Raw genomic sequence first — 11,235 nt, 5'->3', positions numbered from 1 at the left:
TCAGCTCGAAGGCGCGCAGCTGCTCGTGGTCGAAGGCGCGCTGCGCGAACACCACTCCACTCTGCTCGCTCACAGACACGTAGGAGGACAGCGCCTGAGGTTCCAGGTCGCTGGCCAAGATGGAGTAGGATATAAGGCCGTTGGGCCCCAAGTCTGGGTCAGAGGCACTGACTTGCGCAATAGAAGCACCAGGCGGGTTGTTCTCAGCCACGTGGACCAAGTAGGAGGCCTGGTGGAAAACCGGTGTGTTGTCGTTGACGTCAGCGATGTGCAGGGTGACGCCTGTTCTGGAGGAGAGTGGCGGCTTGCCTCTGTCAGTAGCTGTGATGGTGAGGTTGTACTCTGGTGTCTGCTCTCTGTCCAAGGCTCCATCTGTCACCAACTTGTATGAATTTTTGGACGAAGAAATTATCTTAAAAGGGACTTGACCTTCTAATCGACAACTGACCTCCCCGTTTTCCCCGGAATCTTGGTCATGTATTTTGATCAAAGCGATCAGTGTTCCCGGCACTGCGTTTTCTAGAATCACATCAAGTAGAGAACGAACTGTAACCTCTGGGCTGTTGTCATTTTCATCTTCAACGTCAATTTCAACTGTACATTGAGCAGCCAGTCCTCCACCATCCCTCCCTTCCACCACTATAGAATATCTTTTTATTTCTTCGAAATCCAGTGTCCTTAGAGTTGCAATTTCCCCGGTATTTGAATTCAGATCAAAGACTTGGCCAGCTCTGTGGAAGGAATAAGTGATTTCTGAGTTGACGCCCTCATCCTGGTCCGTGGCTGACACCTGAAGCACATGGGTGCCTGGGGGCACGTTTTCCCGAAGGCTGACCCTATACACGTCCTGGCTGAATACAGGGGGGTTATCATTGGCATCAGTAACCCGGATCCGGAGCTCAGTGGTGCCGCTTAGGGCTGGATCCCCACCGTCTAAGGCAGTCAGTACTAAACGATAGTAACTGTGTTGCTCGCGGTCCAAAGGTTTCTCCAACACCAATTCAGGGTATTTACTGCCATCTTGTTTCTCCTTATTTATCAAGGAGAAACTGGGGCTAGAAGAGAGTTTATAATTCTGTAGAGAGTTCAAGCCAATATCCGCATCTTCCGCCACGTCTAATATAAATCGCGTACCTGGCTGTGCAGACTCACTTATTTGCAGCTCAAAGGCATTTTGCGTGAATTCTGGCGAGTGATCATTGATATCCTTGATCTCCACATTCACGTGGTAAAAGTTTAACGGATTTTCAGCAACAGCCTCAAAGTCCAGAGCACAGGCCGCCTTCTTCCCGCATATCTGCTCCCGGTCTACCCTGCTGCTCACAAGTAACTCGCCACTCTCTGCGCTCACAGTGAAGTGAGGCTTCTCCGAACTGACCCGCAGTTTTCGAGTCGGTAACTCGTGCACACCGAGCCCCAGGTCCTTGGCCAGGTTCCCCACCACCGAGCCCTTGGGCATTTCCTCGGGAATCCTGTAGTGGATCTGCTCCGAGAGCGCCAGGCCGAACAATGACAGCAGAAAGGGAAAGAGCGCTCGCCGCCTCTCAGCCCAGCCCCACTCCCCAGCGCCGCTCCCCATCCCTCTGGCTCCCCTCAGTTTGCTCACCAGCCTGGAGACGGATTACCACTAACCTCTGTATGGCAGCTATCTGGAGCTCGGACCGGCTTTTAGTTCCAGTAGCGGGGGCCGGGAATTTGTCTTTTCCAGAGGAGGAAGTGGTGAAATGCTCGCGTAAGCGAGTCTGAGATGGGGCTGCCCTGGAAAGTGTGCTGCGGCTGCGCAAGGAGATCTCGCGCACCAAGCGCTCCACTTTGGCCAACAGCGGCGCCCACAGTCCTTTCTAGGAAACTGCAGCCTTCGCTGCTTCAGTTTAACCAGCGACAATCATTATAATTTTGTGCCTGACAAAGACATGTTTTTATGTCCAGATAATTAATAACTTAAATTATAAACACTCTTGGTAAGGTATCTTTCCTCGAGTTTAAAAACGATTAGGAATATGTTGGGTTTTGACAAAGACCTACACATATTGACCCGTTTCATTTATTTCATCATTCAACAACCGTGTACTGAACTCTTTATGCTAAAGACTGCAGTGGATATACAGCAATGAATAAGACACAGTACTTACCCTTAGAAACTTCAGAACCTACTGATTTTACACATTCATTTCTCTTTATTAGCTGTGATGTGCTGAAATAATTTTTATCCTTCATCAAATTTTATTCCTCCAATATTTCCAGGTAATTTTTTTTGTACCACATATGTTAAAGTTGAAAATAATTTTGTAAATGTGTGCAATTTTGTGTCAATCCCCAACCACGACATTTTCTTGATATCAGTGCTCTCTTTATGAAACTTTTTTCTTTTACTCTTCTGACCAACTCAATGATAATTCAATCAAGAAAAATTTCCCTATGATGTAGTCATGAGATATTTACCCTACTAAGTCCCTCTGCTTCATTTCTTAATATCATTTGAATTATGTCATTCCCTTTAGAGTACAGAAACTCATCCTCATCTGTGCACCTGTGATACACGGAGGCAATGACTTTGCAGTGGAAGGAATTGGGCACATGGTATGTTTCTTTGCATAAATTTACTTAATGAAGTGAGATTTGGTTAAATTCTTATTAACTCCATTTGTTAAACATTTAAAAAATGATTAGTGAATATTTTGAGGCAGGGTATGGGTTTTCTTTTTCATTAGGGCAACTTCATACTTTTTAAATTTGCAAACTGTCAGTAATGTAGTTGTCTCCTCAAAGGACCGTGGATCCAAACACTACAGAAAGTATAAAGTTAACTCCCACTCCACTGTATAGTCATCTACGCAAAATAGAGCGGAACACTGAATAAGCCTCGGAAAATAGCTTTTTCATTAATAACAAGATTTGCTATGTCTTCCACTTCCACCTGATGGCAATCAAACCGGAGGATTAGCTTTATCAAGTATGACAAAAGGGAATACAGAAGATGTGAAGTCCAGATGTCATCATTTTAAACTGAGTTAATCAGCCTGTTTAGAATTTGCACACATGAAACTTTTCTTCTTAAAAGCAACATTCTCCAGGTCTCTCTTCAGGAGCCCACAGACACATCACACATGGCTACATGACCAGAACAGCTTTTTAGAACTCTACTGAAACTTATTCTTCCGTATTTTACAAAAGTCACTTTCAGGAGTATGAAATGACATTTTATGTCACACATGACTCGATTATGTTTTGTTTTATGGGAGCTCATTGGTCACTCCCAGCTTTATATTCCATGGTACAAAACCTGAGTGGTCATCGACAAGCAGATATAACATTTAGGGACCAGGCTCACCTCCCACCAGGATACATCCTTCAAACTTGATTTATGTTTCAAAATACAGTTGTTGTTGTGTTGTTATGTACTATTGAGTTGGACCCGACTCACAGTGACCCCTCCTTGGGTTTCTGAGGCGCTATCACTACAGAAGTAGATTGCCCCATCTTCCTTCCGAGGAGTGGCTGGTGGGTTTGAACCGCCAGCCTTCTGGTTAGCAGTCAAGTGCCTTAGGCACTATGCTACCAGAGCTCCTCAAAACACAGTGAGAACTAATAAAGTTTTAGGAGGGCTCAGAAAAAAGGTTTATACTGAAGAAAATTTTGGGCCTAGTTATGGGTCCAAACTCTAAATATAAACCTGATAATTCTGAGGTGCACATTACTTTCACAAAGCTAATACAAGGATTTAGAAGTCTCAATAACTCTTCCTGACTACTGCTTTAGGAAATATGTGGGTTATTTGTAAAAATAAGAGAGAGCAGTACAATAGCAAACTTACCCTATGTGGGTGGGTAACTAATTCTTAAGTGAGTGAGTGATAATAAGAATAAAATAGTGGAAGCCTTTAAAATTTGAGAGTTCACAACGAAAATAGCTTGTCCAACATTTTTGAAAGCCAATGAAACAACTGATGACAGAGTTCAATATGAAAATATTACCACTAAGATAAATCCAAAACTTCTGTTGTGTCTTAGTATTTTTTGGGGTCTGACTCAATGGCAGTGTTTTTTTTTGGGGGGGGGTATCTTCACATTACTTGCTTGTTAACATAAAACGTCATATCTAATACAATTTCTCTAAAAATAAAAATAAAGAAAGACATTAACTCACCTTAATACAAGCGGCTTGATCCTTACATTCATGGAAATCTATAGATGTTAACAAGGGATCATTTTTCTCACAGCTTTCTTGGCTGATGAGCATGTCCGCGTAATTGGGCTGAGGGAAGATAACGTGGCTCTTCCCGGAGTCTGCGGTGAGGGAGACTTCGTGGGAATAGGTCTGCAGGAAAGCCTGTACCCCATCGATGCCCACAAAGTGAGATGAGGGCACGCCCGCCAACTCCCCTCCTGTAGCCTGGAACAGACGCGACCTGTGCCAGCGCCGCAGCCTGAGTGTCAGCAGTACAATGACAAAAGCGAGGAAGACGCAGGAGACCACCGCCACAGCCAATACCAGGTACGTCGTGAGGCCAGAGTCACGTGGGTTAGCGGGAGAGTCGAGGGTGCTCAGGTCTGCTAGGACGTCGGGAATGCTATCGGCCACCGCCACTGTGAGTGTGACGGTGGCGGAGAGAGGGGGCTGGCCGTGGTCCTGGACGGCCACCACTAGACTCTGCTTGAGCGTGTCTCTGTCCTGCAGGGCCCGTGCTGTGCGCACCTCGCCCGTGTGCAACCCCACCACAAAAAGCCCTGGCTCGCTGGCCTTGAGCAGACGGTAGGACAACCAGGCGTTCTGTCCTGAGTCGCCGTCTACTGCCACCACTTTGGTCACCAGGTAGCCGGGTTCTGCAGACCGGGGAGCTAGCTCTACACCAGTAGAGCCGTCGGTGGGAAAAGTGGGGTACAAGATCTTGGGTGAATTGTCGTTCTGGTCCAGCACGAACAGGCTCAGCGACACGTTGCCGCTGAGCGGCGGGTCCCCGCTGTCGGTGGCAGTTATTTGTAGCTGCAGGTCTCGGATCTGCTCATAATCGAAGGATTGGAGTGCATAGAGTACGCCAGTGTCGGAGTTGATGGAGAGATAGGAGGAGAGTGGCGCCCCCTGGAGGGTGTCTTCAATCAGCGAGTAAGTGACCCGAGCGTTCTCCTCGCTATCCGGGTCATTTGCAGTTACCGAGAAGATGGAGGCGCCTCTGGGGTTGTTTTCTGGAATATAGGCGGAGTAAGAGGCCTGAGGGAAAGCTGGCGGATTGTCGTTGGTGTCCGCCACGTGCAAGACGATGTGAGTTGCAGTAGACAGAGGTGGCACGCCTAGGTCTGAGGCCATCACCGAGATATTGTACATGGAAACTTTTTCTCTGTCCAAATATTCCCATGTCACCAATCTATAATAGTTATTTATTGACTTTTCTAACTTAAAAGGCAAATTATCAGGTGTGTGACAGACAACTTGACCATTCTTTCCAGAGTCCCGGTCATGCACATTCAATAAGGCAATTATTGCCCCAGGAAGAGAATTTTCCAAGACTGGACTAAACAAAGATGTAACGATCACTTCGGGTCTATTGTCATTTACATCTTCCACAGAAATGAGCACTTTAGTCCTCCCCAAAAGTCCTCCCACATCTTCAGCTTGTATTTCCATTTCATAAAATGTACATTCTTCATAATCTAGATTTTTTGCTGTTGATATTTCCCCGGTATTCTCATTAAGGTGGAATAAGGGAGAATGTTTTTCATTAATTTTCCGGAATTTATAAGTCACTTTTCCATTGGTTCCCTCATCCGGATCGGTAGCTCTTACAGTTAGCAGCCGGGTGCCCTGGGGCACGTTCTCTGGGACTTTCACTCGGTAAATCGGTTGAGCAAAAACCGGGGCATTGTCGTTTGTATCCAGCACTGTCACATGGATGCGCACTGTGCCGGAGCGACGCGGGTCGCCGCCGTCAGCGGCGGTGAGGACCAGGTGGTGAGCAGCCTCTTGCTCGCGGTCCAGAGCGCGCTCCAGCACCAGCTCCGGGGTTATAGTTCCGTCGTCTGCAGTTTGCACGTCCAGGGAGAAGTGGTGATTGGGGCTGAGCTGGTAGCTCTGGAGGGAGTTCACGCCCACGTCCGGATCAACAGCTTCTGGGAGTGAATAACGTGTTCCAGGAGCAGCGATTTCGTTCATTCTTACTTCCAGATTTTCAGCCTGGAATTTTGGAGTATTGTCATTGATATCAGTTATTTCTATTTCTATCCCAACAAGTTTCCCTCTATCTTCAACCAGAATGTTAATATTTACAAGACAGCGGGCACTCTGGGCGCAGAGCTCCTCCCGGTCTATCCTGTCCGCTGTGGTCAAGCTGCCGCTTTTTGGGTTCAGAGCAAAGAGCTGGGTCTTACCTCTGGAGATGATGCGGACTCCGTGCTCCGCCAACTCTTGTGACTTTAGCCCTAAGTCTTTGGAGAGGTTGCCTACAATATAGCCTTTGTCTGTCTCTTCGGGCACTGTGTAGCGAATCTGCCCAGTCCCAGTCTCCCACAGCATCCCCAGGAAAACGCACAGCAGGACCAGCTCGCTGCGTTCTCGAGAATTACTTGGAGCGGCCATTTTTCTTTCGCTACGGAATCCTTTCAGTCTTCACTAGGCATACTGTGTCCTGCTTTACCTTTCTATTGGCGCTATAAACCGGAAAGTCTGAGTGCCCCAAATTCCGAGACTGCGTTTCGCTGTAGTCCAAGAGTGCCTCTGTGGAATCTGCGCGTCTTTGTGAAGTGGGAGCCCCGAGTATATCCGGAGGATGCTTTGGTTGCATTTCTCTCCAAGTAGGTGAACAGCGGCGCTTAGAGTCCTAATCTGTTACTACATCCATTTCGCTATGTAACACTCTGTGCTAGGTTACTGAGAAAATACTAGTTTTTTTTTTTCGATGCTTTGTTTTGAATTTATTTAACTTCACCCTCAATTTATATTTCAGAAGTAATTACCAAGGAATATAGGATGAATTGGGGTTAGAGTTTTATAAACTATTATTAAATTTTCAGATCTGTGGATTAGCATTATATTAAATTACTCACATACCTAGAAGACAGGTGCTCTTTTAAAATATATAAATTATGACAACTTTCTTTCCCATGTGTTCTCAGCTTTAGGAAGAATGTCTTCAACTTCTATTTATCAAATAAGTAAGAATTGCAGTTGTTACTGGAAATGAATTCATATTAAGGCTAAAATTGATCTATTGGAGATGCTTCACTCGGAAGTTGTTTCATTTCTTTTTAATTAATTAATTATTATAGTAAGCTTTGTAGAGAGTCATTGCTTTGTAATTTTTAAAAATGCCGTTTTCATTACTCAGTAACTAATACTTTAAAATTAATATTATGAATTTTTTAGGGTAAAGGCTTTCACAATTTAAGTTTCACTAGAGATTATATTATTTTGTTATTTTATTTAAATTATTTATATTTTTCAATTTGAAAATGAAAATATCTGAAAGGCACAAATAAATACATATTAAAAAGCAAATTTCCACCCCATCTCCTCTTCCAATAAGAAATGATTAACATTTTAAGCAGCTTTAATAAACTTAAAATAAGCAAACATTCTAAAGTTAATTTTACCTTAACTAGTACTTTGATCAAAAGAATCACAAAAATAAAGAACATATGATTACCACTAACACATGAAACATTGTCACTACAAAATGTCTGTTCCTTTCTGCAGTTTGTAGAGAAGCTATTAACTGAAGCAGTTGCTAAGGGAAACTGAGCAAAAGGTTGATACAATGTACTGTCACCTTTGTGTGCACATCAAATAGCAGATTTGTCTGAACTTTTGAAGCATTTAAGACTGTTTAACTCCTGGAGATAGTAGAATGATCAGAAGACCTCTAGTCATATTTTTTGGGGCTGCAAATTAGACAGTTGGAAAATTATATATCAAGAGTGTCTATGAGAAGAGCAACACAGGGAAAAGTATGATCTTTTCTTTGATAGAGGAGCCTATTGAATGAATTTCAGTACAGATTAATTCTGAGAAAAATCTATGTTGCAAGAAAGTAGAACATGCTTTGATGTTTTATGAGCATAATGGACCTTCTACTAAGTAAAATGATCACATGTACACACCTACACTGCCTATTGCATATAATTACAAGGGGTCCATGGACACAAAAACCCACCATAAAATATTTTATTCTAGGAGTTTCTGTAACAAAAAAAAAAAGAGATAAGTGAATATAAGAAAGTAAAACACAAGAAATAAAATGCCAGAATAATATGAAAACCACAATGTGTAATGGTGTGAAAACCACAATCAGTGAAGAAAGACATCTAATTTAGATTAAAATATTTTGCTTTAAGGTTCATGGAAATGACTGCCCACCATTATATTTATAGTATGTCCAAGAATTTAAAAAGTATTCACTAAATATCAGAAGGAAGATGGGGCAATCTACTTCCGTAGTGATACTGCTTGGGAAACCCAAGGAGGGGTCGCTATGGGTCGGGTCTGACTCGAGGGCATATAACAACAACAACAACAAATATTAAGTGAGAGGAAGAAAAAATTATGGGAAAATCTCATTAGATTAAACTTCCCTACAAGTCATATAGGGAGCTCTGGTAGCATAGTGGCTAAAGCACTTGACTGCTAACCAGAAGGCTGGCGGTTCAAACCCACCAGCCACTCCTCGGAAGGAAGGTTGGGCAATCCTACTTCCGTAGTGATACTGCCTCGGAAACCCAAGGAGGGGTCCTATGAGTCAGGGCCTACTCGACGGCACATAACAACAAACAACAACAACAGCAAGTCATATAATAGCTCCCTTTTCACCACTTCCTTGAAGAATGGAATGACTGGCTGGAACTTCTTAAGACACTAGATAAAAAATGGCCTATTTTCCTGTGACTATGGATAACGAAAAGTAGGTTATGTTTCAAGGAAACTCACCGGATGGGAAGTCGACTCACTGGCATTACATAGTGGAGATAAAGCTCCAGATGAATCACCACAGAGTATGTCTTGTCCTGAATTGAATTGCTCACTACATTTCAGGAAGTTAAATTCCGTGTTTCCCATCTGTGCCACACACAGATTGTAGGAATAAGGTAAAGTGCCCTCGCTGTAGTTGGGGAGAACCGCAGGTCCAGACTTGGAACAAAGACCAGGCTGAAAGCAGCTCCAGGCACTGGGACTAGAGGAACGTCGCAGGTGCAGGGTAATGGCCAGAATCACCGCGAGGAGGAAGAGCACGGAGATCAAGGCCAAGGCCACGACCAGATAAAACTGCAGCTCTGCCTGGGGATCAGGGGGTGCAGGGTGATCACTGAGGTCTGGCAGCGCCTCCTGCAGGCTGTCTGCGAAGACCAGGTGCAGCGTGGCTGTGGCTGAGAGGGACGGTTGCCCTCCATCGCGCACAGCGACCAACAAACGCTGGCGGGCCACGTCTTTGTCGCCTAAGGCGCGTGCTGTGCGTACTTCACCCGTGCGCAGCCCCAGATTGAACAGTCCAGGTTCGCTGGCCTGCAGCACGTGGTAGGATAGCCAGGCGTTGTGCCCGGAGTCTGCGTCCACCGCCACCACCTTGGTGACCAAGTAGCCAGGCTGCGCGGCGCGTGGCACTGTGTCGAAGAGCGCAGAGCCGTCGGGTCCCAGCGCCGGGTACAGCACCTTGGGCGCGTTGTCATTGCGGTCGTCCACCAGCACGCGCAGGCTCACGTTGGCTCTGAGCGTGGGCGACCCCTGGTCACGCGCCTGCAGCGTCAGCTCGAAGGCGCGCAGCTGCTCGTGGTCGAAGGCGCGCTGCGCGAACACCACTCCACTCTGCTCGCTCACAGACACGTAGGAGGACAGCGCCCGAGGTTCCAGGTCACTGGCCACGATAGCATAAGACACTAGGCCATTTAGTCCCAAGTCAGGGTCATAGGCGCTAACTTGAGCGATAGAGGCGCCAGGAGGGTTGTTCTCAGCCACGTGGACAGCATAAGAGGCCTGAAGGAACACCGGAGCGTTGTCATTGACATCCCCGATGTGTAAGGTGATGCTTGTGCTGGAGGATAGTGGCAGCTTGCCTCTGTCAGTGGCTGTTATGGTGACGTTGTACTCTGGGGTCTGTTCTCGGTCTAAATCCCCGTCTGTCACTAACTTGTACGTGTTCCTTGAAGAAGTGAGTATTTTAAACGGAACATCACCTTCTAACTTACAAGAAACTTCTCCATTGTCTCCAGAATCCTTGTCACGTACTTTGAGCAAAGCAATATAGGTTCCTAGCTCAGTGTCTTCCATAACTAAGTCGGTTAGAGATTGGACTATCACTTCCGGGACGTTGTCGTTTTCATCTAGGACTTCTACCTCCACTGTACATTGCGCAACCATTCCTCCACCATCCCTTGCTTCTAAAACCATGGAATAGTCTTTGACTTCTTCAAAATCTAACGTACTTAGAAGAGTAATTACCCCAGTACTTGGATCCACATCAAACTGGGTGATCTGGTCTGCTTCGCTGAAAGAGAAGGTGATCTCTGCATTGACACCTTCGTCCTGATCGGTAGCCATCACGCGAAGCACAGTAGTGCCTGGGGACAAGTTTTCCCGTAGACCCACCCGATATATATCTTGGCTGAACACCGGGGGGTTATCGTTGGCGTCAGTCACTAGGATCTGTATCTGTGCGGTGCTGGTTAGGGGTGGATCACCACCGTCCAAGGCAGTTAAGGTCAAGCGGTAGGATTTCTGTTCTTCTCGATCTAAAGGTGTCTTCAGTATCAGCTCCGGATATTTACTTCCATCTAATTTCTCTTTATTCACGAGTGTGAAATGATCGTTGGGGCTGAGCTGATAATTCTGTAGAGAGTTGGTACCTATATCTGCATCATGGGCAGATCCTAAAATAAATCGTGTGCCAGGCTTTGTGGATTCGCTTATTTGAAGTTCAAAGGCGTTTTGCATGAATTTTGGTGTGTGGTCATTGACATCCTCGATCTCCACATTCACGTGGTAAAAGTTTAACGGATTTTCAGCAACAGCCTCAAAGTCCAGAGCACAGGCCGCCTTCTTCCCGCATATCTGCTCCCGGTCTACCCTGCTGCTCACAAGTAACTCGCCACTCTCTGCGCTCACAGTGAAGTGAGGCTTCTCCGAACTGACCCGCAGTTTTCGAGTCGGTAACTCGTGCACACCGAGCCCCAGGTCCTTGGCCAGGTTCCCCACCACCGAGCCCTTGGGCATTTCCTCGGGAATCCTGTAGTGGATCTGCTCCGAGAGCGCCAGGCC

General features: G+C 45.9%; 3 protein-coding genes across 3 annotated transcripts in view; all 3 read right to left on the bottom strand.

The window, feature by feature from the left end:
- LOC103195519 (protocadherin gamma-B5-like) overlaps window positions 1-1,579 on the bottom strand; it is a 1,887-nt gene extending 308 nt beyond the window's left edge. Inside the window, exon 1 of the mRNA XM_007939099.2 lies at window positions 6-1,579. Within this exon, the coding sequence (XP_007937290.2) occupies window positions 6-1,579 (1,574 nt within the window). The remainder of the gene's footprint in view (window positions 1-5) is intronic.
- A 2,558-nt stretch (window positions 1,580-4,137) lies between these two features.
- On the bottom strand, window positions 4,138-6,570 carry LOC122149868 (protocadherin gamma-A8-like). Its single transcript, XM_042780712.1, has one exon. The coding sequence runs from the start codon at window positions 6,568-6,570 to the stop codon at window positions 4,138-4,140; it is 2,433 nt and encodes an 810-aa protein (XP_042636646.1).
- Window positions 6,571-8,892: 2,322 nt separating this feature from the next.
- Window positions 8,893-11,235, bottom strand: LOC103195518 (protocadherin gamma-B4-like; the record flags this gene model as incomplete). The annotated part of the gene is made up of 1 exon (XM_007939097.1): window positions 8,893-11,235. A coding segment is annotated over one exon (2,343 nt), but the record flags the coding sequence as incomplete, so codon positions are not given.

The sequence above is a fragment of the Orycteropus afer genome, unplaced genomic scaffold (genome assembly GCF_000298275.1).
Source record: "Orycteropus afer afer isolate SDZICR_OR568_19922 unplaced genomic scaffold, OryAfe1.0 scaffold00056, whole genome shotgun sequence".
Classification (NCBI taxonomy): domain Eukaryota; kingdom Metazoa; phylum Chordata; class Mammalia; order Tubulidentata; family Orycteropodidae; genus Orycteropus; species Orycteropus afer.
The sequence above is the reverse complement of the archived record's forward strand: the minus strand, read 5'-3'. Positions and strand labels throughout refer to the sequence as shown.